This window comes from Oxyura jamaicensis, chromosome 26 (genome assembly GCF_011077185.1).
Source record: "Oxyura jamaicensis isolate SHBP4307 breed ruddy duck chromosome 26, BPBGC_Ojam_1.0, whole genome shotgun sequence".
NCBI lineage: Eukaryota > Metazoa > Chordata > Aves > Anseriformes > Anatidae > Oxyura > Oxyura jamaicensis.
Window position 1 is genome coordinate 1,329,267 of NC_048918.1, and position 27,354 is coordinate 1,356,620.

At 49.8% G+C, this 27,354-nt stretch overlaps 1 protein-coding gene across 13 annotated transcripts in view; it reads left to right on the forward strand.

Annotated features, from left to right (window-relative positions):
- ANKS1A (ankyrin repeat and sterile alpha motif domain containing 1A) overlaps positions 1-27,354 on the forward strand; it is a 100,390-nt gene that overhangs the window by 20,868 nt on the left and 52,168 nt on the right. For 8 of the 13 annotated variants that reach the window (XM_035347277.1, XM_035347278.1, XM_035347279.1 and 5 more), the window contains exons 2-12: positions 2,738-2,818; positions 3,584-3,740; positions 5,572-5,634; positions 10,961-11,257; positions 11,903-11,978; positions 12,277-12,378; positions 13,676-13,771; positions 13,881-14,077; positions 15,790-15,882; positions 19,707-19,824; positions 25,890-26,467. In XM_035347277.1, coding sequence (XP_035203168.1) covers positions 2,738-2,818; positions 3,584-3,740; positions 5,572-5,634; positions 10,961-11,257; positions 11,903-11,978; positions 12,277-12,378; positions 13,676-13,771; positions 13,881-14,077; positions 15,790-15,882; positions 19,707-19,824; positions 25,890-26,467 — 1,858 coding nt within the window. Of the gene's footprint in view, positions 1-2,737; positions 2,819-3,583; positions 3,741-5,571; positions 5,635-5,823; positions 5,925-10,960; positions 11,258-11,902; positions 11,979-12,276; positions 12,379-13,675; positions 13,772-13,880; positions 14,078-15,789; positions 15,883-19,706; positions 19,825-22,480; positions 22,736-25,889; positions 26,468-27,354 lie in introns of those variants that run through there. The other 5 variants (XM_035347281.1, XM_035347285.1, XM_035347292.1 and 2 more) reach the window with 3 other exon arrangements.

Here is a 27,354-nt window from a genome sequence, read left to right on the forward strand (position 1 = left end):
AGTAGGCTTCTTTTCCTGTGTTTAGATCCCAAATAAGAAACTCAGGATCTTATCTCAGCCTGTCGCTCTAATGCTACGCGTTGCGTAAATAAAAAGGGGCTGGGAGCTTTGGTTGCTGTGGGTCAGGAGAACTTGGTGGTGTTCCTGGCGGAGCTGGAGAGGAAGAGGAGGGAGGAGATGGATAGGCTCCCACTGCCGTCCTGACATCTGCATATAAATAGTTCTCTTCTTAGATCCTTTCCAACTGCACTTCTGGCTGATTTGACCTTTCTTTGATAGAAGCTTTCTGTATTTCCAGCACCGGGTAAGGGTGGGCTGGAAGGGAAGGATGCAGCAGCTCTTTTAAAAATATCTTTGCATCCCAGCAGTAGGTTTCTCCGGTACCCCGAGCTCAGCGTTGAACCTGCTCCATCTTGGACTCCAACTTTTCTCTTCCTTTGAGTTGCTGGAGGGAGTTTTGAGTTTTTGGAGTGCTCTAAAACATTAACCAGAAAGTGTCTAAGGAGGTTTTAGGGAAGTGTTTTTCCTCGCAGGGAGGCTGTGCTGTGGGGGGGGATGGCTTCCGTGGGCTCCTCTTCCCGTTCTTGCCGCCCACTGGAGGGGTCCCTTTGAGCAAGCGACTTGGTTGATGCTGGTTACGCTGCTAGTCTTGGTTTTCCTCACTTCATAAATATTCCTATCAGCATGAAGTCCAAATGGTGCTGGCTCTTCGTATGTGTGCTCTGTAGGTTTTGGAGCTCAGGATCAGAATCCAGCTCCGTTCAGCGTGTAAAATGGGCAAACCCTCTGCCCTTGGTCAGGTTAGCAGCGTGTGCGGGGCTGTGTGCAGTATTTATAACTGCTCCAGACTATACGCGAGGCTTCTGGCACTAGCTTTAACCATTAATTGCCACTTTAAATCCAGCAATGACTTGTTTGGGCCACCGCACAGCACGAGCCCGCTGCCAAGAGGAAACCAGGGGCTGCGAATGACTCAGGTCCCTGCCGTGCTTAGGGCTGTTGCAGCTGGATGGGGTAAGGCATTTCCTGGACTCCATCCTACAGTTTCTGGTGTCTCACATCTCCAGGACATAGCTCGAGCCATCGTCCCGCAGACGATGCTCGTGGCACTTGGAATGCACTGCGCCTGCGGGGACCTGCTGTTGGCTTCTGAAGCCCAGAGCGGTGAGCGGGGTGGGAATGCCCCTGGCTAAACCTCCTGATCCTTTGCAAATTGGATTTGGTGGCTTACTTCCCTGCTCCCCCAGATAGTTTCCCCTTAGCTGTGGCTCCTCCAGTGGAGCTCGGGGCTGTCTCAGGACTCCGGAGCCTTTTATAAGGTCTGCTGCATCAGGCGTCGCGCGGCGGGGAGAGACTTTCCATTTACTTCCCATTTCTCGGGGTGCTCGTGAATCCCACCTGAAATGCGTTGGAGAGTCAGCGTGCTGCTTGGTTTACTTCTGAATTTCCGCTTAGTCTGTGCAGGATCTCCGATGGTTTGGTGCCTTTCCTGCTGCTTTTATACACTGTGGCGTAGAGCTTTTCTGGCTGGGAGCCCTCGGGTAATGACTGTTGTTTTAGAAAACCCAGTAACTGCTCAGGCTGCCTCTGTCGTACAGCGAGTCGTGGTGATTACGTCTGGGGAGGAAATGAAGTGATCAGGGAAGGCGGGCTTCATGGGGGGGGGAGCAACAGTTAACTTTATTTAAAACCAATTAAATTGGGGTTTAGTGGGTGCTGTTAACTTCTACCCCGAGTTTCGAAACAAAATAAAGGAGCCAAGTGCCCTCCTCTAGGGAAGGAAGGGTTGTCCAGGCTTATAATAGATCCTCTATAACTCCTGGAAGTATTAAGTTTGAAGCAGTCCAGCATGCAGGGAACGATGGGTTGTGATGGGGAGGAGGATGCTGGGGACAGGTTTGTTGGCTTCGAACGACGTGATGGCTTGGGTTTGCGTGCCCTTTCTGGAAGAGGACGGTCGCACCGGTGAGGGGTGCCTGACCTGGTAGCCGCAGAACCCAACTCCTTCGGCAGCAAGGTCGGGAGCAGAGCCAGCTTCTTGCACGCGTGTTCCTGCACTGTTTTAAATAGGACACCGTGGAGGGATTAGAGGGGGGATTAATCCTGAAATCCTTGGTGTTTGGCTTCTGAGCAAGGGAGGGAAGTGTTTGCAGAAGCTCGGAGACCACCTACTTTTTTGCATAGACTGCTAACAGTTGTCAGATGGAAATGACTTTGGGGCAGTACGAACTCAGTGAGGATCCACACTGGTGACCAGGAGCAGGCTCTGCATCCCGCAGTCGTCGGCTCGCACCCCTGGGGACTGGGCATGGGGGAAAAAGGCTTTCCCCAATCCATCACGACCCTTGGGAGGGGTGTGTGTTGGGGTGGGCTGATGGTTTACTTCTCCCGTGATCAACTTTAACAGACCCATCTTCCCCTGGAGATGCTTTTTGGTAAGCATGTGTGGCTGAAAGATGCCTGGAAGCAGCAGAACATGGGAGCTCTGGTTTTAAAGACTCGGTCTGATGAAGCATCGAGTAGTGATCGTGCTGTGTGCTCTGTGACACTAACCCCTCTGCTGGGTGCAGCGCTGTGCGGTCTGTTCTCCGTGTTACTGCTCATAACCACAGCTGTCCAGCAGCCACCAGTTTGCCTCCAGATAACCAGCTTGGCGCGAGGAGCCTGCTGAAAGTTGCCAGCTGTCCGTCTGTTCGGTGTATGCCTAAGTGTTCCCTGTACGTTTTCTGTCTTGCAGCATCTGGAGAGGGCCAAATGTGAACTGCGTTGACAGTACTGGATACACTCCCCTGCACCATGCTGCTTTGAATGGTCATAAGTGAGTCATCTTCTAATGCCTTCGGTCACAGGGGTCTCTAGGCGCTGTAGGAGCTACGGTTTGTGTAATTCACTGGCTGATCTAATGCTGTTTCCACTGAAAACACGGCAATGGTGCAACACTACACCATCTTCAGGACGAGAAGTGAACATCAGTGCAGCAAAGCTATAGAGGCTTTCGCTGCTGCACGGCGTGAATATACGTATTTCTAAAAATTTGGCAGAACGCTGAGGTTTTCAACCACCCTTTTATTTATAAACGATTTGCACAAGTGATAACAAGATATTAAAGGTGGCTTCTCCAGTAACAGTCCTCTGCAGTCTGTCTGGTGTCCAGTGTGTTGCTGTGCCTGCACCACCTAAAATTTGCTTCTGTGTGTTATTACATTTTTAAATGACTGGTCTTCAGTGTGGTAAATCTTGTTTTGTTCACTGCTACCTGAGGTGCTGAGAAATTGAATAGAGTTAAAATCTTTTTTCATCTTCATTGTGCTGGTGCAATTTACTTTTCACCAGAGTGGCTTGTGGATGACTTCAGTGCCTGTTCAGCTCCGTTAGGATGGAGGTAGCAGAGATCTTCCCTGGCCTCAGTAGTCCTTAATTTCTTTCCTTGGGCAGCGTTTAATGGGAATGCTTTAAGATCACATTTCCAGAGGATCTGAAATACAGCTGTTCAGAGGAATATTTTGTACGGTAGTCGTACTGGGGAATGTAAGCTGTGAGACAGGGACCATGTGTCTTACGGACTCGTCTCCTTTTCTTGCAGGGACGTGGTGGAAGTTCTGCTGAGGAACGATGCGCTGACCAACGTAGCGGACTGTAAAGGCTGCTACCCTCTTCACCTGGCAGCTTGGAAAGGAGACGCAGACATAGTGAAGCTCCTCATCCACCAGGGACCGTCGCACACTAAAGTGAATGAGCAGGTCTGTGTGTTTTTCTCTAATGAATGCTCTGTTGAACTGTTTCCCTCGAATGGAAAGAAGCTACTTCAGCTGACTCCCGACCCTCCCGAACTAGAAGCAGTCGTTACAAAGTTAATTGCTCTTGGGATAAGGAGGGCGCTGCCTAAAGCAATACCTCCAGGTCTGAGTTAGTGGTCGAATCCTAGTGAGGTGTACGTGCTTATCTATACCGAGAGCTGTAAAGGTATGCTAAGGTAACCCCTCAGCACCTAGGAAGCGTTCTCCTGCTTTCATACTGGGCTTCTAAAACTAACACAGTTTTTCCTTTCAGTTGCTGGATAACTGAGAAGATTTCTAGTGCTGTCAGAGGATACATTGGCTCCCTTCTTTTGGGAACTAATCAAAGCAGCTTTGTTTAGTCTTTGTTTGGCCACGCTCTCTTAGCTACTCTCCTGGCTTGCCTGTAGCACTTGCTCCAGTTAACTAATTTGTAAGTCATAAGGTGATTTTAGCTCTACCTCACCCCACATAAATCCCTAGCTTAATTATTTTTTCTCAATCAGGCAAGAAAAACAACTGGTAACTTCCCTGTGGCAGTCAGCAGGTATCTCACGGTTCCAGGGAACTTCTGACCTGCTGCTGTGGGAAGTCCCAAATAATTCTTTCACTTAAGACTTGGGATAAGTGAATTGGTTGACTGACTGAGGCCAGCTGAGCAGAGTTCAGTTTATGGCTCTTCCCTGTGTCTAGGGCAGATATCAGTAACAGGTTCAAATCAAATGATTAAAGCTACAGTGGCCCTGGGTTGTCCCCACCCTCAGGGAGAGATATCTCCTGCCCCATGAATCAGCTCCTAACCACTCTGGTTTTCCTCCAGGTAGAGGCGAGTAAACCCAAATAAGCTTCTGCCTTAGTACCACAAGGCTAAAAATGTGTATCCACTCAGGAGTTAATTCACAAGTAGGTCAGATACTCATGGCTCGAGGTTCGCAGAATCTGTCAAAGTTGAAGTGAACATCTGGGAGCTGCGAGTTTCTGCTGTTTAATCTTGATCTGCTGTGTATACTTTTTCAGAAGCCGAGGAGCAAACTCCCCCGTCACGGAGTCGGGTTTAGGAGTCCCAATTCTGCTTCCAGCCATACTTTGTGGGGACCAGAGTTTTCACGCCTGTGTTCTGTCCGCAGAGTAAAGCAGCTAACTTGAGGCACCAGGCTGTTCCGAGGCTAAACGGTTGCTTCTGAAGCATCATGAATTGAAAAATACAGTGGTAATGCTAATCACTACCACTCCTCAATTGAGCAGGAATTACTAATAGCGTGTGTTTTACTGTCTCTATTGATAGCTTTCCGGCTTGGAGCTGTGCTTAGTAATGTATTTGGGCACAGCTGCAGGCATTCAGTCTGTTTAAATGGATTGGAGAAGTGCAGTAAACTGTTGGCAATTAAACTGTTGACAATCAATCTGGTAAGAATTGACGGAGGGCCGTGAGCGCAAACTGCTCTGCTGTCAGAGCAGGACAGGTGTATGGGAAACCTTTGCAAAAGATTAAAAGCTTAGTGTAATCCTTCCAGGTAATGTTTCATTAATGTTTATTTAGTAGGAACCCTTTTAAATGATAAAAGTCAGTCGAGTAGCCTGTGCTGCTCGAGTCTGGAGTCTTGTGAATGAAATGCACGGTGGTTCAGGTTGCAGGAATCAGCTGCTGGAATGGCTTCTGCTGTTAATAGCTTTGACTGGAACAAGATGCTGTGTTCTGTCACTTGCACCCCTTGGGAGTCACCCATTGCTTTGTTGCTATATCTCACCCATTTCATTATCACATTTTTGTTCTTTTTCCTCTTCCTTTTTGTAGAATGCTCTTGAGATCAAAGAACTCAAAAAGTACGGCCCCTTTGACCCATATATCAATGCCAAGGTGTGTACTTTGCTGACAGCATTTCACTGCATCATTACTCCAAGCTGCACTCGCGTGCTTCCAGGTGCAATGTCATCCAGTTGCAATAATACCTGTTCAGTTTGCAGCTGCTTGGGGAAAAGTACAATGCAAACATTTATTTACTCTGGGTTTTTCTCTTCAAAGCAGTTATAGAAACATAATTTAAGGGAAGCTTTTCCTTACTTTCCTGGGGGCTCCTTCATTGCTTAGCCTTGTAGGACTCACGGTGATGGTCAGTTTGCTTGATTTGGCTGGATGACTTCCAAAAGGTAATGTTACTTCAATTAAAATGCTTTAGGTATTGTTTCATGTGCTAATGTTGCTGATAAATGCAAAGAGAAGGATTTTTTTTTTTTCCTGCTTAAACATGGATGCGTTTTCTCTGTGGGCTGTTTGGAGTGAATCTTCGTGCCTTTTCTCCTACAAAATGCATAATGCTGTATTTGTTGTTTGAGTGGACGGTTAATTCTTTCAGTGGTGGCGGGGAGAAGGGAAGGCAGTAACACTTATATCTCCCTTCCCAAGTCCTTCATGTCCTGCTTATTGCATCAAGTCTCTTTTGGTGTGAAGTCTGCTGTATCGTCTGACCCTTCAGCCCTAGTCTTCTGTTCCTGTTTTCTTGCCTCTTTTGCTCCTCTCTTGCTTTTTAGTTGTTCCTGAGCTACAAAAAGGCATGACATCAGCACTTGTGATGCACTGAGGCTGAGCAATTGAGGAAGCAGATAAGAAAGTTCCTGGGGTCATTTGTTCTGTCTACCAGTGTGGTGGTGGTGGTGTTTTCTCGGACACTCACCACTTTTCATTTTTATTTATGGTGAAGCGGCAGGTCAGTGATAGCATAATCATCTGCTGATTTATCATGGGATGCTTCTGCTCTCAGCCACCGTGCCACGGTTGCTTCCAGCCAATTATTTTAGCCTCAGCCATCCGTGACAGATTGGGGTCTCAAAGTTTAGTTGAAACTTTCACTCTGCTTGATCTGCAGTACCTTCAAAACGCACTCAGAATTCCTGAGGTTGCTAACTGCTGGGAGTTGTTTTTGCAGACTTCTATTTCAGGAAATACTTGGGTGCATACCTCTTCAAGTGCAAACACATCTACATGAAGCTCATCCTTACCTGTGATTTTGACAGGAATCCAGCTGGGAATTTTGTGGAAACGTAGCTGAGTGGTTCGTTGCTGAAGGGGAGCTCTCGATTGTCAATAAGGGAGTAAAATCTTGTCTGCTAGCATTAGAGGAAGGAATGGAAAGACCAGATTGAGCTAGCTTTTGGTGGACTGATGTTTACGAAGTATGCTTTTTTTTTTTGACAAGTGCGTTTTGAACTTGCAGGGCAGTGTTCAGGATGGCTGTAGTACTATCCAGAGCAAGGCTGGTGTTTTTTGAAAACAGAGCCTAGGTTTTAAGGAGAGATGGCTAATACACTAACTGGTAGGTCCATCGTAACTCTGCCCAGCTCACCGCTGGCTTCTGACCACATCTGAAGAGCACATGGAGCCGTACCCGTGCAACCCTGGATGTTTTCTCCATAGCATGGCTGCAGGTGGGAGAACCAAAAAATGTCCAAGCTCAGAGCATGAGAGTCCTGGCTTAGCTGGTGCTCCCGGCTTCTCAGCTCCCCTGTAGGGGGGGATTTCACTTAGAAATGATAGAATCAAGGTGTTTCATCTTCCCAAACATTTTTGGGAAGAGGGGGAAAAAGCATTTATATATGTCTGGATATAGATTAAGTTGATATCCTGGTCAGGAAGAGCTAAAAGAGAGCCAGAAGCATCTTGTTCTCCTACAAACCACAGGAAAGTAAAGGCTTCTTTTTGTGCCCCTTCCTTTTCAACATCTTTTATTTAAATGGCCTCTCTTATGCCTGTTATGAGCCTGAAGGACTGCTGAAAAGCAAATGATGGAAGCGAAGTGAAGGGATGGAGCTGCAACTTTGCTCCATTGACTCCTGCTGCCTCGGATCAGGCTATTTAACTTGTGCGAAGGAACCAAGCAGCTGAGCAGAGGCAAAAGCTGTCATAAAGCTCAAGGAGAAATAAACTGCGCCGCACCGACTACCTTTGTTGTTTTTAATTGGAAGCAAATGATTCATGCAGATTGGGTTTAAAGTGCCATAAATCTAACTGGTCTGCTGAGAAGAGTGGAAGCACCTGGAGCCTGCAAATGAAACCGGGCAGCGCACCCACCCGCAGAGCTCCCGGGAGCTTGTTGGACACACGGGGCTCGTTCTGCAGCGCGTTGCGGGGCGCCTGCAGGAATGGAGGAGGCAAATGTGTGCACTGACACAACACCTACGAGGAAGCCTCAGAAGTGGGTTAGGTGGGACTGAGGGGGTCAGACAACCTCTTCCACACCCCAAGGCAGGATCAAGGCTGCCTAAAACGTTCCTGGCTGGTGTTAGTTCAACTTTTTCTTAAAAGCCTCAGAGAGGCAGCGCCATAGTCTCCCTTGGCAGCTTATGGGAGCGTTCAAACCAGTGCAGGTTAGAAAATTAGAAGAGTTTCCCATGTATTTTAAAATACATCTGCCTTTCTTTGATCAAAGCCCTCCTACAGTGAGTTAGCAACGGGAGCATGGGCAGATCTGCTTTCACGAGCTGTGGATGCTCCGCTGCAGCATGCGATGAGCGTAAGGGCTGTGGTATGTGGGATCTAGTTACCAGGGCTTGCAAAATGTGGTGGGAGCCATCTGAAAGCGGAGGCATTTCTGCTTCTGTTCCCGCTTCGTGGTCTGTAGGCGGGCATCGGATGAGGCCCAGCTTCTCGCTCCCAGCTGTGAATGAGGCGGGTGCTGGGATTCCTGCAAGAATGCAGCCCCTGGGTCCTATTGAGTGCTCTGTTTTTCTAACAAGTTTTGAAATCTGAACCCGTGTGCCTTCTGGCTGCTGGGAAGGAATTTTCTTTTTCCATCTCAGATAAAGACGTACGTCGGAGCGTTGTGCTCGTTGTTCAGGCTCCGCTCTGGTTTGTGCCTGGAGAGGTGATACGGGGAAGGCAGGCAGGCTGCCTTGCCTGGAATGGTTTTGGTATTTTGGGCTGCTCAAAACACTCCCAGAATAGAGGCAATCCGGACCTGGGCAATAGCAGGAGTTCCCGGTACCCAGCCCGTGATGGGGAAAGACTTGCTGTGATGGTTCCAAGTAGGTTACTGCCTGGTGGGCTTCGTTACAGGAGGAGGGTCTGGGGGTTTCATCCAGAGTGCCAGAGCCACAGGTAGCTTAAACAAAGCAAGATGAAATTGCAGTACGTGTGGGGAAAGTCTTCAACAGCTGTAGTATCAGAGGAAGTTGTATTCCTATTCCTGAGCCATCAGGCAGGTGTTTGGGGTCGCTGTGTGCTTCAAAGCAACCTCGAGGGCTGCTTTCCCTGGGTGGCAGGGAAGGATGAGGGATGGATGGCGCTGGTAGAGCCGGGCTCTGGGGTGCGTTCCCTGAGCAGTGTGTTCCCTCCACGCAGGCACCCGCTGCTCCAGAAGGGCTGGGGTTATCTGCTCTTCCTGCAGAAATGGGCGATGAGCCTCCCTCGCGTTATGGGGCCCACCGATGGCCTTGGTCTGGCTGTGGTCTGGGCTCACGGATGCATGGGTTCCCTCCCCTGTCAAATACGATTAATGCAGCTTGCCAACCTTTTAAATGCCTCGAGACCAGCAGCTTAGGGTGATAGGTGTGAGCTCTGTAGTTCTCTGTTCTCTCCCCTTCTCACTCCCTATGTGTATTTTATGTGCAGACTTCTTTATCCTCCAGTAACTTCTGTCCACTTGTATGTGCGTTCCTCCACCATGGCTGCCTCTGCCGCTCCACGAGCAGAGCCTGTTGGCTGACTCTGCCCTCCTGCGCTAACGGCGACGCCGCGCTTTCCTTCTGAAATACCCCGCACCGCCTTCTGCACGTGGCTGGTGCCGCTCGCTGCCTCCTTGGCTTTTGCTTTCATGCAAGTCTCAGCCTCCCCAGTATGTCTCGCTCCCTTTCTGCTTTTCATGTGGTTGAGAAGCGATGCGGTCAAATAGCGGATAAAAAACAAGGAGGAGTTTGCATGCGTGACTCCTGTAATCCCTCGAATGACTTAACGCGTTAATAGGATTAAAGAACAGCAGAGCAAGCTCTGTAGCACGTTTGTGAACTGGTGCAAAATATTGGCTGCTCTTACAAGCTGGTATTAAAAAAGTGCGTTTGCTCTCAAAGCATCAGTGAAGATATTTCGGTCAAATTCAGACTCACGTAGTCCTCCTAACTCTGACAAGACAGCTTCTTGTTTTTTTTTAATGTGAACTGTTCTTAAAATGACAAATTGAACTGCAGTTCTTCTAGCTGGAGCTGTTGACTTTTGGGGAAGGTCAAATCAGCTAAGTGTTTCCAGCCAAAGTCTGAAATTCCCTCTGTGTAGGACACAGTAGTAAACCTAGAAATTTGCTATGAGCTTAAATTTGAAGGAAGGACTGGAAATGAAACGTTAGGCTGCTCGTCTTTGAATCCTTTGCGTTGCTGATTTTAACCTGCCAAATGCTGCACGTGTTAACTGGATCTGGCTCTCTCTGGGGAGGCTTTCATGCTGTGCTTGGACGTTCCCTCCTTCCCTCCAGTTGACCCGAGCCCTTGCCTACAAGGGCTTGCTGCTGGAGTGATCTGATTGCGCTGTTGTTACCTAATGCACCGACTGCATGCTTTCAGCACCCTTTCTCTAACACGACCAGCTTGCTTGCAAACCTCAGAATTGGAGGTGGAATGCCTGCTGTCATCAGGATGAGTAGGACGGAAACAATTGAAGTTTAAATCCGAAATGATGACGATCAAGCTATGGCACATTGTGATACGCGGCGCACAAACTGCAGCATGAATCCTGTCTTGTTTTTGTGGCACCCTCAAGTACGGGACGCTGCCAGCTAACAACAAGTCGGCTTTCCCCAAGCGCTAGAAGAGTTAATGGGAACCCAGATACAGCTCCATAACCCCTTAAACTTCAGCGTGGTCTCTTGCTTTTGAGCTCAATGCTTTGAAAACAGGCTGCTCCATTTACAGTACCTATAGAGCAGATTTCTCATATCTGGGTAAAGCTCATTGCCCTGGATGCTTTTTGAAGCTTCTCCAGGCTTTCACTGGGTGGGTCGGTTGATTTGCTCACCAGGGGATGTTTGTGTCTGGTCAGTGGCTAGTGACATGGTGGAAACCAGCTGTATCAAACCGGGCTCTCTGCTTCCCGGCTGCTTTTTTGTCTTATTTCTTGCATTTAAACTTCAATGGTTTGAGGGAGGCACGGAGCAGCTCTGCTCTCCCCGTTCTGACACGCTGGCATTTCTCCCCCCCCCCAGAACAACGACAACGAGACGGCGCTGCACTGCGCTGCGCAGTACGGCCACACGGAGGTGGTGAAGGTGCTGCTGGAGGAGCTGACCGACCCCACCATGCGCAACAACAAGTTCGAGACGCCCCTGGACCTGGCCGCGCTCTACGGGAGGCTGGAAGTCGTGAAGATGCTCTTGAACGCTCACCCCAATCTTTTAAGCTGCAACACTAAGAAACACACTCCGCTGCACTTGGCAGCCAGGAACGGTCACAAAGCGGTGGTCCACGTCCTCCTGGATGCTGGCATGGATAGCAACTATCAGGTATTTGGCGGGGCTGCGTGTGAGGGGCTGCTCTGGTCACTGGGGGATGGAGAACTCGTGGAGTTGCAGCAGGGAGAGCTCCACCTGCCTGTCCTCCCGCAGGGGATCACTTCTGGAAGATGAACGATGGCTTTGGGTTCCTCTGGGCTGATTGTTGAGCTTCTGGTCCATCTGAGAAACTGAGGGATTCTGGTGCAGTGCATGCTTAATGCTTGCTCGGACAAAGAGCCACGGATGCATAGGGAGGGAGAAAAAAGCTTTTGCCTACGCTGTTCTGCCTCGTGAAACCGTGAGCTCTTGGTAGCGATGGAGGCAAACTGTTTCTCTTCCCATCAAGGCACTTGTAAACACGCTGTTCCACAGCACCAGATTCTGCACGGTGGTCTTGTCTTTCCTGGTCAGCACGAGACCTTAGCTGTGGAAAGCCCTTTCTTGGTGTCTGACTCTGGGAGGAGGCAGTTCCCATTTTCCATTCCAAATTCTTGGCGCTGTAATGGTATCGATAGTTGGTCGTCAGTCGTAGATAACCAGCGCCCTCCCTTTGTATTTGGTGCTGTATACTTACTGCTTCTGTAACCTTCTGAAACGTTCCTCCATCACCATACCCACTGCCTAGCTTCATGCTGTTTTTCATTTAATTTGCAGACTGAAAAAGGCAGTGCTTTGCACGAAGCTGCTTTGTTTGGCAAGACAGATGTGGTACAAATATTGCTGGCTGCAGGTGAGAGAATGATCCCCTTCTGAAGCAATCATGCGGTGATTCCTTCACCCAGCACTTGAGGAAACCCCTCTTTAGCGACAGCACTTCTCTCCAACCTGCTCTCAAAGTGGTGTTCCTCGGAGGGGGTTACGGGAGAGGTCATCCCGTGGTGTTTGCCTTTAGGTCTGCCTCTACAGAGCGGTTTTTAGCTCCACACGGTGATGATCACATGTGTAAGCTGTGACTTGATTAAAACAGGAATTTGTGCACGGTTTGAAAATGTTCTTGATTTCTGCCTGCTCTTTACCTACTGCCATAGGTATCGATGTGAACATAAAGGATAACAGAGGCCTGACAGCTCTGGATATCGTGAGGGAGCTTCCTTCTCAGAAAAGTCAACACATAGCAGCTCTCATTGAAGGTGAGCAGCGTTCCTCTGCGTGGGGGCAGGAGGGAAGCGTTTGGGGGGCTAATTGTGCCTGTGCAGGTAAAGAATCGGGTTCTCTAGTCCTGGAAAGGGCTGAAAGCAACGGAGCTTCAGGCTGGGTCCCGTGGTGAGAATCGTGAGGGTGTTGGAAAAAATGATGCTCAAATGCTCAGGTGAATGGTCCCCAGAGCAGGGGGCTGCAGGAGGACTTCCAGGGGTGGGTTTTAGGGGGATTAGCTCCTTTGCTGAAAGAGTGCAGCATCACTTTTACAACTTAAATGGGCTTAATTGAGCTTCGTTTAACTCACTTTGTAATAAGTGAATTAAAATTAAGGATAGTCTAAATCTGCTTGCAGAATGCAAAGTAATAGCTTTAGATGTGGTCTTGGATTATCTCTCCTTTATGTGTAACTCTCCTTTATGTGCCTGTGTAGGCAAATAGTCACCCACTGATCCTGGCTCCTACTCCTCACTTCACTGTGAAGCTTGGGCACGGATTTTGCAGATGAGATTTACAGAAAAGGCCTTGATTACTTCTTAATAAATGAGCTTGGCCCATTGTATCTGGCCAAATTAGGCAATGAAATGTGGCATCTTAGCTAAATTCCTACCTTGTAATTACACTATCTCAATTTCCTCTCAGCTGTGGAGAGAAAGATCAGAAGCATGTGCCACTGCTGTATATTACTCACGGTTAGCATTTGAGAGCTTTACAGGTTCAAAGCACTCTGCAGACTTCAATTAAGCTCTGCCTGTGAGGCCGGTAGGTATTATCTCGGTTCTGAAACTGAAGACAAAGACAGGCTCTAAACCTGAACTTATTGCAGGTAACTGCTGATTGTTCCTGTAAGTGAGCTGCGTGAGATGTTGTCTGACTTCAGTCACATCAGCTTAGTGCTTCTGACTTTGCCTGTGGTTAGGGGACCACAGCTGGAACCGGCTGCTCTGCTGCCTTACGGCCGCAGGCTGCAGTCCCATTTAGCCACGTAGCTTGTGCCTGTAACAGAGCAATCTGCTCCTCGAAGCCGTGTCCCTCCAGGAGCTTTGCAGCTTTCTGATTAGTAAGTCTGTAAAAGTTCAAAGAATTGTTCTTAACCTTGTGATTAAAGGGGTCATCTGCTGCTATTTTGGGATCTGAGCCGCGAGGTTCAGTAATGCACTTTGGCTATTTTTTGGAGGCTTAATGAGCTGACAGTTGGCCGTCCGTCCACAGGGGAGAAAGTACCGTATGCCAGAGTGGACATGCAGCTAGATTGCCATAAACTGATTTTGTTGCCCTTCCTCCTTGCAGATTACACAATTGGGAGGAAAAGCGCCAAAGCTGCGGAGAAGACTGCCCAAGCAGCACTTGTTCCAGCCACTGATCCCGTGGGTCGGATACCTCAGGGTAGGCTTCTGTGCAACCCAGCAGTCACTGGCGCTTCTTCCTGCAAGGGCTGACCTTCAGAGGCCAGAAGCCCCCAGTGATGCTCTTTTTTCCTCTCTTCCTCTCCCAGGTGATGTGGAGAAAGCAGTGACAGAGCTGATCATAGATTTTGATGTGAACCCTGAAGAGGAGAGCCCGTATGAAGCTTTATACAATGCAACCTCCTGCCACTCCCTGGACAGCCTTGCCAGTGGGAGGTCTTCAGATCGAGAGTCCATGAATAAGGAGGCGGAAGGAGCTGGTCTGAAAGCAGCAGGAGTCAGGCCTGTACGTAGCTGCGTGTGCTTGTCTCTGCTTGCCTTAGAAAGATAGGTAACTTACCTCCATCATCGTGATTTTGCAGCAGGCTGCCAGTTCCTCAGCTTGCAGAAATCTCTAAAACCATCTCTCACGCTGATCGGAGCAGGCAGGTACCTCTTCTGCTTGTGATCGAGCTGAGCTTCTCTCTCATCAGCCGCTATCACCACAGGGCAGTTCAGATAAGCCACCGTTACCCACATCGCCACACAGCGTGGCAAGTGGTCCCTGACTTTCACCCAGCATTGCATCCCTGTGCTTTCTGGCAGTTGAATGCTTCCGTCGGTAAGTCTTGGCTTGTCAGAACATTGCCCTTAGCTGAAGGGTAGCTTATCATCAAGAAACAAACTTTGGAAACTTTTCTCTGTGGCATTTCTCATCTTTCTCTTTGCGTTGCCCCAGAGAAGGCTCCCAAGAAGTTATCTGTAAGAGTGTCCTGTGGCCAACTAGCTGGGGGCAGAAGCGTCTTTTTTGTGTATTACTTGCAGGGATCTGTAGAGGGTACTCAAGGCTTTACAAGGCAATGCAAAGCTGCTGGGACTGTCTCTGGAGAAGTCTTCATCACCCTCTGTTAGTTGCATCTGCTGCCTCCGTAGCAATCAGTAGTAACGCTGCTATGGGGCGGATAGGATGCTGGCCTAGGAACGTGCTGTGTCAGCCTCAGGATTTGTTTTCTGGTTGTCCTTGCAAAGCCTTTTATGTGGCTGTATTTCTGGACAAAAGGCAAAGCAGCAGTGAACGATCGAACTGCTGGTGGTACTGTAGCCATGCTTTCCCTCTCTGTAAGGATGTGCGACCTTTTTCCTGTAGTGTTAGCAGATAGAGTAGAAATGAAACAAAAGCTTTAGAAGATGGATGTTTCAGCCAGATCTTTTCGGTATGCAGTACAAGATGCAGTGTGTTTGCTAACTAAATCTTGGTGGCTTATGCCCACCTCTATCCTGTCCTGGGTTGATTGCGACTGATGTGAGACAAGCTCAGCTGTATCACAAATGAGATGAGGCTGAACTGCAGTGAAAAGGGAGAAGAAAGAGGGAATTGCTCTAGGAGCTTGCTGGAGTTTCTCCCAAAACTTGCTCGAGCGTTTTGAAACGAGCGGTTTCTGTCTGTGTTTCCATTTGCCATTAGATGGAGCTGTTGCAGGGCAGGAGATGACCTAGGGATGTCTTTAGCTCTCCACCAAGACAGGACAGTGCTGCCCTGAGTGCCTGCTGGCAGTCTTGGCATAGCAGAGGAACGCAGTGCAGCACCATCTCTGGATCCCCGGGGTTTTTCACTATAAGAGGTGCCTCTGGAATCATGTATTCCCGTCCCTGTTTCATTAAGACACAATGAGCAGTCCTTCTCTGCACATCTGCACGAGTTCATTACTGATCTTCACTGTGTATTCCTCTGCTATGGAGATTGCCAGCCTGGGGCTGAATGAACTGCCTTAAATCATGGAACAACAAACCAATGCCACCTTCCACCCCAGCAGTCTTACTCTCCTGAAAGCGCAGTTAGTGCTCCTGTGAGTCTGAGCTGGCCTTGCGCGGTGCTCCCGCTGTGCAGGAGAAGTGGGCAGTGTTCTGAGCAGGGGCACTCTGCCTGCTGTATTCGCAGCAGCGTGGACGTGGTGGCAGTGGAAGCAGAAGGGGACGTGTTTTAACACGGCATATTGACTGTGGTCTTCTGAACTGCAGAGAGAACGTCCACCCCCGCCTGCCAAGCCGCCGCCTGATGAAGAGGAGGAGCAGCACGCGGAGAAGAAGATAGGCCATGGTGCTTCCTGTGAGGTACGTGACACTTGATCTGGGATGCTTTACAGGAACGTGGTTTGCAGATCAGCTCTCATGATTTGGGAGGAGCCAATTTTGATATTACTTCCCTTGCAAATTGTGCTTTGAAGTGTTCTTGCGCTCCAGCGTTGCTCTTACTTGCCATGGGAACTTCCTTTGTGTGGTTCTTCCAGGGCACCTCTGTTTTGACCTTCAGCCTTGCTTTCCTATTCTTGGCTGGGAATTCCCATAGGAAGAGTTTTTTTCCGTATCACGTTGTGATGTGGACTGTTGCCCGCTTGTAATGATCCCACCAAATGCATCTTCACTGGAGACTGAAATCCGGAGGGGCGTTAGTTCCTGCTTCCTCTTAGCTTCCAGCTGTGGAGGAGATGCGTGGGCTTGTAGATCCCACTGACCTGAACAGGGATCAGGGTCTTGAATTCAGACGAGATTCTGGCCCAGCATTTGTTAAAGCTGTCTTCTGCGGAGGTCATTGTGTGTGAGCTGCTTTTTAATTAAACTCAAGCTCTCTTGTTCTGCATTCTTGCTCCTGGGCTTCCTATTGCTCATTTTCATTCACCAGCCCACGAACTGAGCTGTGAGGGCTCTGGGGGAGACCTCAGTATGGGGGGTGGAGGTGTGTGTAACCACAAATGTGTCTAACAAACCTCTCACACCCTGGAAGAACTTCAGAGCAAAACCAAACCTTGTGCATTTCTTCACTTTTCCAAGTGCAGTCAGATGCACGTCAAACAAGTGAAGTGTCCGCTGCCTTTGGCTGTCGGAGCACGCTCCAGTTCAGTAGATGCTTTGCTCTGAGCAGGTCGATCCACTGGGTTTCCTACAAGGCATAATTGCCATCTGCTTTCTGAAGTATATCAAATCTACACAAAACATAAGTATACGTTATTTGCTTTAATAGAACTGGCTTTTTATAGAGGGTGAAGCACCAAACAGTGCGTGAACAGAGCTCAGACTCGTGGACTGGTCGCTCCACTGCTGTTGAGATGGTTTTCCAGGATATGATATAACCAGCCACGTGGCTGGCTCTGAGCAGAGATCTGGATAGCAGGTCCCAGCACAACTGGCAAGCAGAACTTGTTTATGGCAGTAAATGTCTGTTGACTGCTCCTGTTGAATTGTTTTGCTATATTTAATTATAAAACACCTCCCGTTGTCCTGCCATTAAAGGCTTTAGAAACACGATCCACTAAAGGTAACCTTGTTGTCAAGTGCTTGCACACAAAGGGACTCACTAGGGAAATCTTGATTTGTAACCACTCCGACTGATATAAGAGAGACACTGTAAAGCTGCCTGGAAATGACCCTCTAGATGTCCTGATAAGGCAGTTTGGGTCCAATTGATGCTTTTTCTCTGCATACTGTTCCTGGGGTGCTCAGCTTTTCTGGCTCTTGCCCTTCATTTATCATCCCAGCACACGTTCTCCCTGAGTTGGGGAGGCACCAGCAGGAATTTACTTAGGGATTGCTGTGAACTTGAAGCAGCATCCTGATGTACCCTCCTGCAGACAGGCTCTCACGTTAGGGCCAGGATGGTTAGTCATTGAATATTCTGGGGTTGGGCCAAACTCGAGTCTTAAAAGTAGTCTTTTTATTCCCTTGCCAGGATGAGGGCTATCAGTCAAAGCAGATGTGCATAAACAAGGAACTTAACTTTCATCGTGGAGGAACGTTAGCACAAACAGGCAAAAGAGCTGATTGTTTGGAGGGTGCTCGAGTGCCGCCTTTCGCTATCAGCAGAAACCTTCTGGGTTTGTTGCTGAATAAGGTTCTGCGTTGTCAAATTAGACTCCAGTTTAATTTGTTTACTGCTCTTCTCCGAAAGGGAAGTACGGACAAAAGGCAAGGCGCCGAGATCGTTCCTGCAGTTTAGTCTGCAGTTCGGGGGGGGGAAGGAGAGAGAAATGAGATGAGTTAGCCTTTAAAAAGTCTTTCAAAAACAAAGTCCCCTCCTGTGGATGAAGTACCCTTTATAGAGCGTGCTCGCTATTGGCAACCTCTTCTTTTTAGGCTTTGGTCATAGTGAAGGGATGTTGAACGCTCACCAATGTGTGATGAAAGATGAGTCAGAAGAAAGTTGTAGTTGACTTTGTTACTCCTGGTTGCAGAACTTGCAGAGTAAGCACAGTTCCCCAACAAACAATGGAATTTATTTTAAGTGAAGTTTAATTTGAGGCTCGGTTTAAGGCGTGGAAGGATAAGAAATGGAAAAAATCAGGTGTAGTCAGGCCTGTGAATGTATACACAGACATTGTCAAAGCAAAAGCTGGGAAGTGCGTGCTGCTAGGGAGCTTCTGTCTTCAAATGTGCTCAGAGCATTTGAAAGAGGACGGCACAATCCTCCTCATCTGCAGGGGCCTCGGGAGTACACTAACGCCTGGCTGGAGGTCCAAGCTACAACTGTTATGACAGGCTGCTGCTGTGCAGTATTTTTCCAAGATCTCTGGCAAGAGCCTGTTACCTACTGTTATGGTCTGATGTTTTTGTGCCACCATCTGGTCGGAAGTTTTTTTCCTTAATTTGCTCGTTATGAGCTCCGTCACCTGAAAAGGAGCCGGTCTGGCCGACAGCTCATGCTCGAAGCAGATAGACTAACTGCTTTCTTTGGGCACGGGCTGCTTCCTCCATTGCAAAGCACATTTAAAAGCCAGCTGGGCTTATGCAGAGGTGTAGGATTCCCGTGTGTCTTTCCAAGACTCCCTAAATGGCTTCTAGGGGCCCTAGCTAGATCATAGGCAGGTAGGAAACTATTTGCCCTTGAAGAAACTGAGGCTTCCACCTAGGGGAAGACGTTGGCGGTGGTGCTTAGCCCTCTGTCCAGGCAGTTCCAGGAGCCTGTGGGCAGTGCAAGAGCCTTCCTCGGGGCGATGTGTTCCGACCTATTCTCCCTGCCTTGGCAGCAGGCTGGGATTGTTTGCTCTCTGGCTCAGGTTTGACCCTGCTGCAGTCGTGGGCACAAGCTCCTGGACAGGGCTGCACCGACCTGCCAGGGTCTGGCCAGGAGATGGTGCTGAAAGGCAGCCAACCATGTGGGCAGGGTGCCTCGGAGCCCAGTTTAGCCCCATTAGTACCGGGATGGCACCCAAAGGGTGTTGAACGCCTGCAGTCACTGGCCTTGAGGTAGGCCAGGATGCGAGTCTGCAGCAAGGCTCGTCTGGATCCTGCAGCGAGAGCTCCCTGCACAGGGGTGGTGGCTTCCCAGTTCTCTGGAGGTTCTGCCAGCGTTACAAACCAGCTCTAATCGGAGGCTTTGGGGAGATTTAAATGAGCACAGTCCCTGCTGGACTTCCTGAGGTTAAACTCCGTTCCTATACTGTGTTGCCTGAGGTCTCCTCAGTCCTGAACACGCTGTACGGCCCGAGGTCGGGAACGCTAGGGCTGAATTCTGGAAAGGTGGCAGGGATTTGTTGCTCTCTTTTTTTGCAGCCACATCCTGATAGAGCCGGTAGTTAAATAGTGAGTGACGATGCAAATTCCAATAGCAACAGTAAGTCTGAGTTGGGATGAACAAGAATAATGTGCTCAGCTCTTTTCTCACCCCCCGCCCGGGCTGTCTGCAGACCTCGCACAGTAAATCAGTTGGTGAGTGCTAGAAAGCTGTCAGCAGCCTTAAATACTAGCAAATAAAAGGATTTGGTGGTCTTTTTTCGTTTGTTTTTAGGAAAAAAACGGCAGTACGTTTTGGATAACGCTCCACAGCGAAGGTGTCGCCTCTGCCAGTTCTGTGCCTGAAGCATGGCATAAAGAGGCCTTGTGCTTTATTGCAGGGATAAATAGCAGAGCTTGGTGGAGCACTACATTATGCTGTTTTTCATTAGGCCGCTGTTGCACGAGGAAAAAGCAGGGGAAGTGGAGCTGAGGAAGAGGAACACCCGTACGAGTTGTTGCTTACAGCAGAAACTAAGAAGCCAGTTGCGGTGGATAGAAAAACAAAAGGTAAGCGAGCATCCAAAAAGCAGAGCTGCTTGGCTCAGACGTGTTTAACAAAAACATAGAGGGCAGAGTAATTGGAACAATTAAATGCTGTTGGGTGGGGCATCTGGATTCTGTACTGCAATTGTTTTGTTTCCTGGTAATCTGCCCTCTTGTAAATGAGAGATCAAAACATTCCTGTACAAAATGTACACGGAGGAAGAGCAGCGCCGTTATCCTGACAGCTGAGACGTTGCAGGGACCTTCTGCGTTAATTCACAAAGTAAGCATACGTTGTGCACCGTCAAGTAAACGCGGAGAGGTGAAGGCTGTGCCGTGCTGGTACAAGTGAGCTGAACCGACGCCGGCATCTCAATGAGCCCCGTTCTCCATCCAGCTGGATCCGAAGACGTCCTGGTGTTGTGTGTTTGTATCGGCAGGCGATCAGCGCTGCCGTCCCAGTCACGGAGTCAACGTGCTGCAGTGTATTAAAGCTGAGATGTGAGCTCACAAAGGAAAATAAATATATAGGGAGCAAGCTCCTCGCTGGAATTGGCTGCAGATTCACTATGGGGCCAGGGTTAAGTATTGAACTCAGGTCTCTCGTCCCAGAGGGACTTCTGTGCTTTACAAAGGATCTAGGAACACCTTGTCTCCTGTGTTTGGCTGTCGCTGGGCTTTTTGGCTTACCTTCAACAACAACAGTACAAGATTTGTTTAGAGCAAAAATATCCCTTGCTTTATTCAAAACTCCTGAGCCGGAATTTGGAAGGATTTAGTTTGGACTCTAAACCTGGAAACCATCTCATTTTGAGGATGAGCAGAGGATAACGAGGACTCAGTGTGATGCCTCACTGAGTGCCCTGTAGGACCTGCAGCTTTCTTCTTCCTCTCCTTTCCTTGCAGCACGATAGCTCTCGTTCCTCGTGTCCTGCTGCACTTTCGGCTTGTCCGGGGTGGCACAAGAGGTCGTTGTTTTCCCACCAGCGTTTGCCAAAGCCACTTGCTGCCTGAGGCAGAGTTAGGATGCTTTTCAGGCTGGTGCTTTGCCTTCTCAGCTGGGGAGTAGCGACAGCCATTGAGTGGGAATCTTTCAGGCGATCTTTTCAGTGTGCAGCTATTGCTGATTATTCACGTGTGAGCTCCCTCTGACACTCGGGCTCCTTTCTGTGGCTGCCGTAGCCAGGCTTGCTTAAAATGTCATAAAAATAGAACCCTAAAGTAACGCGTGTGCTTGTTCTTGATGTCTCTTCCATCGTGATGTGGGTGCTGCAGGCCCTCTAAGCCCCATCCTGGGGAGAAGCTGAGGGGAACACCTCTAACCTGGTGGTGATCGGAGAGCAGTCCTGTCTTGTATGGTGGGAAGATGCTGGCTGTGACTCCACGGTGTGCAGTCTCTGGAAGTGTTGCTGTGTTTGTAGAGAACCTAAAGCCCTCTCCACCGCTGTGGTGGGAGAAGTCCAAGGAACACAGCGGAGTTCTCGTCTTCCAGGGCTTGTTCACTTCCTTCAATACAAGTAGTGCGATGGCTAACGCAGGGGGAAGGAGCCTTGGATTTAGAGGAGGAGAGGAGCTGCTTCTGGGGGGGAAGGTGCCCAGCCAGAGTATTTCTCACCTTGTGCGTGTGTTACACGTGGCAGGGCCATCTCCCACTGCCCTTCGTGTGGTGCTGGATCTGGAAAAAGGAGATGACGGTGAGGGAGATGACTGTGACCCTCTAATGTTTGTTCTCCTTCTCCAGAGCGTACCAGCTGTTTTCCAGGGCAACTCGGTGCTCCTTGTGGCATGACTGCACGCGTGGCAGGGTCTGTGTACTGCAGGAACAGGGGAGCTTTCCCAGGGCCCCATGGCAGCTTTCACCTGCTTCTTGCTCTCTCAGGGACTTTGGATTTCTGTGTCCCAGTAGGAGACGAGGCAGCTGCTTAGCACTGAGTTTTTTCCTCTTTGGTATTTTTCATCTTCTCCCAGCAGTTCCAGGTAGCTTCTTTCTGCACAAATTGTTTCCTGACTGCTCTGGAAGGCTGGATCAGCTTTGAGATCTGCATTATTAAACGGGGAGCAAAAGCAAACGTTGCCAGCTCTTGCAGTCGTTGGGGTCAGATGCCAGAAGGACACGGGGAAGCAGATGTAGCCGGGTCTGAGCCGTGAGTGTGTGCTGATGTGTGGGGAGTAGTGGAGTCACTTGGGCAGAAGTTAGACAAGGGCTGAGTGAGGAACTAAAGATTCAGTTGGGGTGTCTGAGAATTTTTCCACCTCTGGATCAGAAGGGTCCTCGAGCATCAAAGGCAGCAGCTTAATTCCAAGACAAGGAGCGGGCTGAGGCCTGGCTTTGAATTGCTTCTTGGCCCTCGATCTGAGAGGATGTGCTTCTAGATGTTACTTGATGACTTCTGGAGGAGTCTCTGGTCAGCAGAGAAGGACTCCGATTCTTACAGGCTACTGAGAAGGGCTTTTCAGGGCAGCTCAGAAGCAGGATTTCAGGCACGCTGTTCTTAATGGAGTCTTTCATCTGTGATAGCAGCCTTTGTGCCTCTCGCTGCAAGTTGTCCTGTGGCCAGTGACTGGATGAATGTGGTATTATCCGCCTGGCTTCGGTCGCCTTTTGTGTGTTACAGCAGTTTGCTGTCACATGCTGGAGCACTGGGGAAAGTTGGCTTAACGTTTTGGGCAGGGTCTCAGGAGGGGTTTGAGCCAAATGCTTTCCCACCTCCTTTGGTGAGGCAACCACGGGCAACCGCATGCGTGAATTCGGGGCCGTTGGGCTTTGTAACGGGACCTGTAAACTGGCCAGGAGTGGTGAACTGTGTGCGGGCTGCTCGGGGGAGACGGCAACTGCTGCGTGTGGAGAGATCTGATGGAGATGGCACAGCTCTGATGCTTGTCTTGCTTCTCAGAAGAGCTATCCAGAAGTGCTGTCAGCTGTAACCAGCCTCAGGTAGGACTGCCTTGCTTCCTTCGGGTGGTTACTAACGGTTGGTTCTTGTTGAGGTTCTGCTGGGCGGTGCAGCCTGTGTGCTCTCCCTTGGTTTATCACAGGACTTTTCCCATGGCTTTGATCCAAGCCTGCGTTTCTGCCATCATGTATCGAGAAGCTTCTGTGCAGAGTACCATCAGTGATCTCCAGGCAGCTGGGGCAGGGTCTCACTGCCCTTTCTTGAAGGGCAACAGGGGAAAGAGGGCAAATGAACACAAGTTTGAGTAGCTTTTGGAGGACAAGTTCTGCCCCAGATGACCAAGGTGATGAAACAAGAACTTGGGCACACTGCACGCTTCTAAATTTCACATGCAATACCTCGCCGTGTAAATGAGAGCTTGTGTTTCTATTTTACTGCAGTTCAAGGTTATTTTTGCACCTCTAAAGTAGTACTCTAAAGGCCAGCTTCCCTCTCTTCCCTAGCCTTTTGTGCCACAGGAGCTAGATTTGCATCACTTGACAAACTCTGGCACGATGTAGCACTTGGAGCCTTTTCTGGATGAAGACTAGGGACTGGCACATGCCCTTTTTAGTTCCAGGGGTGGGGAGCTTGAGCAGAAGGCAGCTGCAATAACAAACTGATTCTCGTAATCCAGGGGCGTGAAACAAATCCTGCTGGTGATATTATAGGGTCAGCACACCGGCTGAATCATGTAAGTAACGTACCCCAAAAAGGTACACACCCCGAGATGGCCACTGGCCGGTGGTGGGTTTGGCCTCTCTTCTCCTCGTCCTGAGGCTCCTTGAGTTGAGACCTCAAAAGGTAAGACCTGGGGAACCCCTCTGTGCACCCGCCCTGTGCACCTCAATGATAAAAAGGAGCAAGATCCCTCTTTCCTTCCAACATCTGCTCTGTCTGCAGCTTTCAGGGCAGGCCTGCTCTGAAACGCCTCCTTCAAGACATTCCTCATCTTCTGTGCAAGCGGTGTTGCCCTTGCTTCATCCCTTCCTTCTCTGGCAGCTCTCTTGTATTTCAGAGTCTTTCTTCATCGGCTCGAGGATGAATGGGCGGCTGTGATTTCTGGGCAACAGGAGCCCTTTTGTGAGCCTCTGGAGCTGGATCTGGAGCACTTTGTTCTGGCCCAAACGTTCCAGCGCGTGGCACAAACTTCTACCAGCCGCCTCTCTGCCTTCAGCAGAAATGTCAGCAAAGGTTAAGCTGAGACATGGAAGGAATGATCTCCAAGGGAGGAAAGAGGAGAAGAAAAGCTTTTGAATTAGTAACAGGCATTTCCTCCCTGCCAGGTTAACGTGACTGTCCAGTCAACACCGTGTCCCTCTGACAGGGTCTGTGGTTTCCCTTACACAAGCCTCTCCTATGAACGCAGCGCGTCTGATCTCTAAGGTTCCCCTCCAGCCTTACAGCTTCAGATCTTTAAGCAAGCCTGGTCTTGAAATCCCCTGATCAGGTGCTGCTGGTGCTTCCCAGCCTCACTGGGGAATGGTGCAGGTGGGACTTTGGGGTGACACCTTCTGCCCTCCCTTTGGCAGCCTCAGCTGCAGAACTCATGGTGTATGTGCTCGTGCAAGGTAACGACTACTTCATTGTCCTGGAATCCTCAGCTCCTAGGATCCGGGATGAAATAAGCCCCAGCATCACCTGACACCAGCGAGAAGCGAGGTCTGCCGGCACGCTGCCCTGGCTGTTAACCTCCGCTCAGGCTTTTGCTGTTCCTGACTCAGCTGCCAACCCAGCAAGCTGCTTTTTGCATTTCTGTGGAGTAAACAAATGCCTGCGAGGGACTAGCCGTGCGCTCGTCCAACCCAGGGCGTGTGAGACCCCAGGATCTGAAGTGGCGTGCAGAGATAAATGGCTCATTCAGGGTGCTTTCCTGCCTCATTTCTGGTGTGAGGACGTACCACAAAAACAGATGTTGGTGTTTGGAAACGACCTGGTCAAGCCCAGTGCTGGAAAAGCTACTCGGGGGAAGGAGTTGATTGCCCCGCCGCTGCTAATAGCTGCTGCTTGTTACAGATATGCAACGTTCGTTTGTTCATTTGCCTCTCTTAGGGAGATGAGGATTCCTTTGCCTTGGCTCCCGAGAGCTGCTGTCTCACAAACCAACCAAGGAATTTCCTCTTCATGTCTAAATATCATCCTTCTATTTCAGAGCCGTGTTGTTGAGGTGCTTTGTTTTATTGCTCCTTCACAGCGTAGTTTTATTTCTCTTCAAACTGAAGAATGTTTCTGCAGCAGTAAATAGAAGTGTTAAAATATCCAGACAGCCACACACGGGTACATAGGGAGCCTAGGGAAACCGGAGCTGCATTTCTCAGCTTTCCTAAGGTTTGCTTTTGCAGTTGGAATGCACGTGTGTAACAGGACCAAGGTGAGTACTCATCTGTTGCCGCACATGCTTGGCAATTGGGATTGCTCAATTATTCATGACGTGTCCAGGGCTCCGGTGCCTGATATGAAAGATGTTAGTGCAGGAGTATCCGAGGAAGTGTCGCGTTTCTCTCTGGGACAGCCGGCAGTGCCCACAGCTCGCTGCCTTACCAGATCAGCCCCGTCTGTGCTCAGCGGTTGGCTTGCAGGAGAGCCTTTTTGATCGGGATTTTTATTGCGTAAACTGTTTATTTCTCTCCCCTGAGTAAGGAGGAGAGGTTAAACTCGGAAACCACTGGGGAGGAAAGCAATGTTTTTTCTTTGGGGAGCGGATTTTGGAACTCGCAGGTTGATTGCAGTCCAGAAGTTTTTCCCACCCTGCAGCTCGTGCCAAGAGCGGGGAGCGCTGCTCTAAATAACACTTGGGCCTTTATGGAAATGCATCAGATGTTCCAGGAGCCTCCGTCTCTGCTGCTCCTACCTCACTTGCTCTCTGCAGGATATAGTTAGCACTTCTCTTAGCCTTATATAGCAAGGACTGATAGTTAGTGTTAACAGGAATAAAACAACAAGGAGAGCTGCCAGATTGCATAAATCAGGCCAGTGTTTGGAATTTCGTAAATGCCATGACTTTGGGTACAAGTTGAGCACGCGGAACAATACGGAACTGTTCTCTCTTTATCTCTCCCTCCCTCACCGAGGGAGGGCAGGGGGAGAGCTGGAATTTTGCTGCTGCTTCTATGGTTTTTAACTTTTTTTTTTTCTTCTGTTTTCGTCCCCTTGAAGACCACAGGAGGAGCAGTGGCAGCCGCAGCCAAGACTCTGCAGACGGCCAGGACATCCAGGTTCCAGAGCAGTTTTCAGGGTTGCTCCATGGTTCTTCCCCGATCTGTGAAATAAGCGAGGATCCTTTCAGGCTCGTTTCCTCCGCGGAGAAAGGAGGCACGGAAGCTACAAGCCACCCACCTGCTATGCAGCTGGAGGATGCTGCCTTACCTGCCTCGGGATCAGTACGGACCGGCTCTCCAGACCAAAACCAGAAAGCAGTCTATGCAACCGTCCAGCACACGCACGCCAACCGGGCGGATCCTGAAACTGTAGTCACGCCCCATGTGCTCCAGCACCCCGGCGGTGCCGAGGACGAGGGGGACAGAGGTGGCGCTGTGGGCAGAGCCCACCCGGGGAGCAAGCCCAAAGCCGAGCTCAAACTCAGCCGCAGCTTGTCCAAATCGGACTCCGATCTTCTGACCTGCTCTCCGACGGAGGACGATGCCATGGGGAGCCGGAGCGAATCGCTCTCGAACTGCAGCACCGGGAAGAAGAGGCTGGAGAAGTCCCCGTCCTTTGCTTCGGAGTGGGACGAGGTAAGGCTGAGCTTGCTGAGGAGCTCCTGTGCCAGGGATGAGTCTGTAGAGCACGAGGTCCTCCGCTGTGTTGGCCTTTGGAGGGGGTCCTGGGTGGTTTTCATTGCTTCTACTACACACATCTCATCCACAGGCAACTGCTGAGTTGTGTTTAAAAGACAGGCTTAACTGGACTGGGGGAGGAGTGGGGGGTTTCTCAAAAAGTGGGGGGCTTCTCAAAGCTTGTTCTTTTAAGTTACTTAAATGCAGGGCTTGGTTTCTCGTAAGCCAGCCAAGTTTTACCTCCCCAAAATGAGGGAGAGCTGATCAGTGGTCCTCGTGTCTTCTCTACCTGATCCTTCCCCTGCAGGCTCCCAGCATTTAGAGCAGAGGCTTTTTTTCTGGGTCCCAGCTGCTGGGGGGTCTCCAGCAGTGTCCTGGGTTCACGGAGATGGAAAGAAGAGAGTAATTAAGCTGCTCTGTGTATTTAATAGCTCCCGCTTCCCTCTTCCCTTATTTATTTCAGAGGCTTGTTAGTCACTTTATTGTACTACAGGAGGCCCGTGGATAGTTAAATATTTCATGCTCAGAAAGTTGGCCCTAGTGAGCCACTCGGGCGAGATTAAGTGTCCCTCTGAAACCCAGCACCGCAGCATTACTGAAACATTCTTTGGAGATGATTCTCTGCTGGTAGAGCAGCAGCACTGCACAAGAGATAAGCTCAGATGAGCCACTCTTTGTACGCTGAAAGGAAATAAAAAACCCTGGCGTGTGCTGGGGGTGAGGGGTTGCGTGCGCTGGCCTTGTGAACTCGTGGCAGTCGGGAACTGCTGCCTCGTGGGCTGGTTGTGCCCCCTGCTTGCCTGTCCGCTCACTGACTGAGGCTCAGCTGCCTCTCTTGTCCCTCC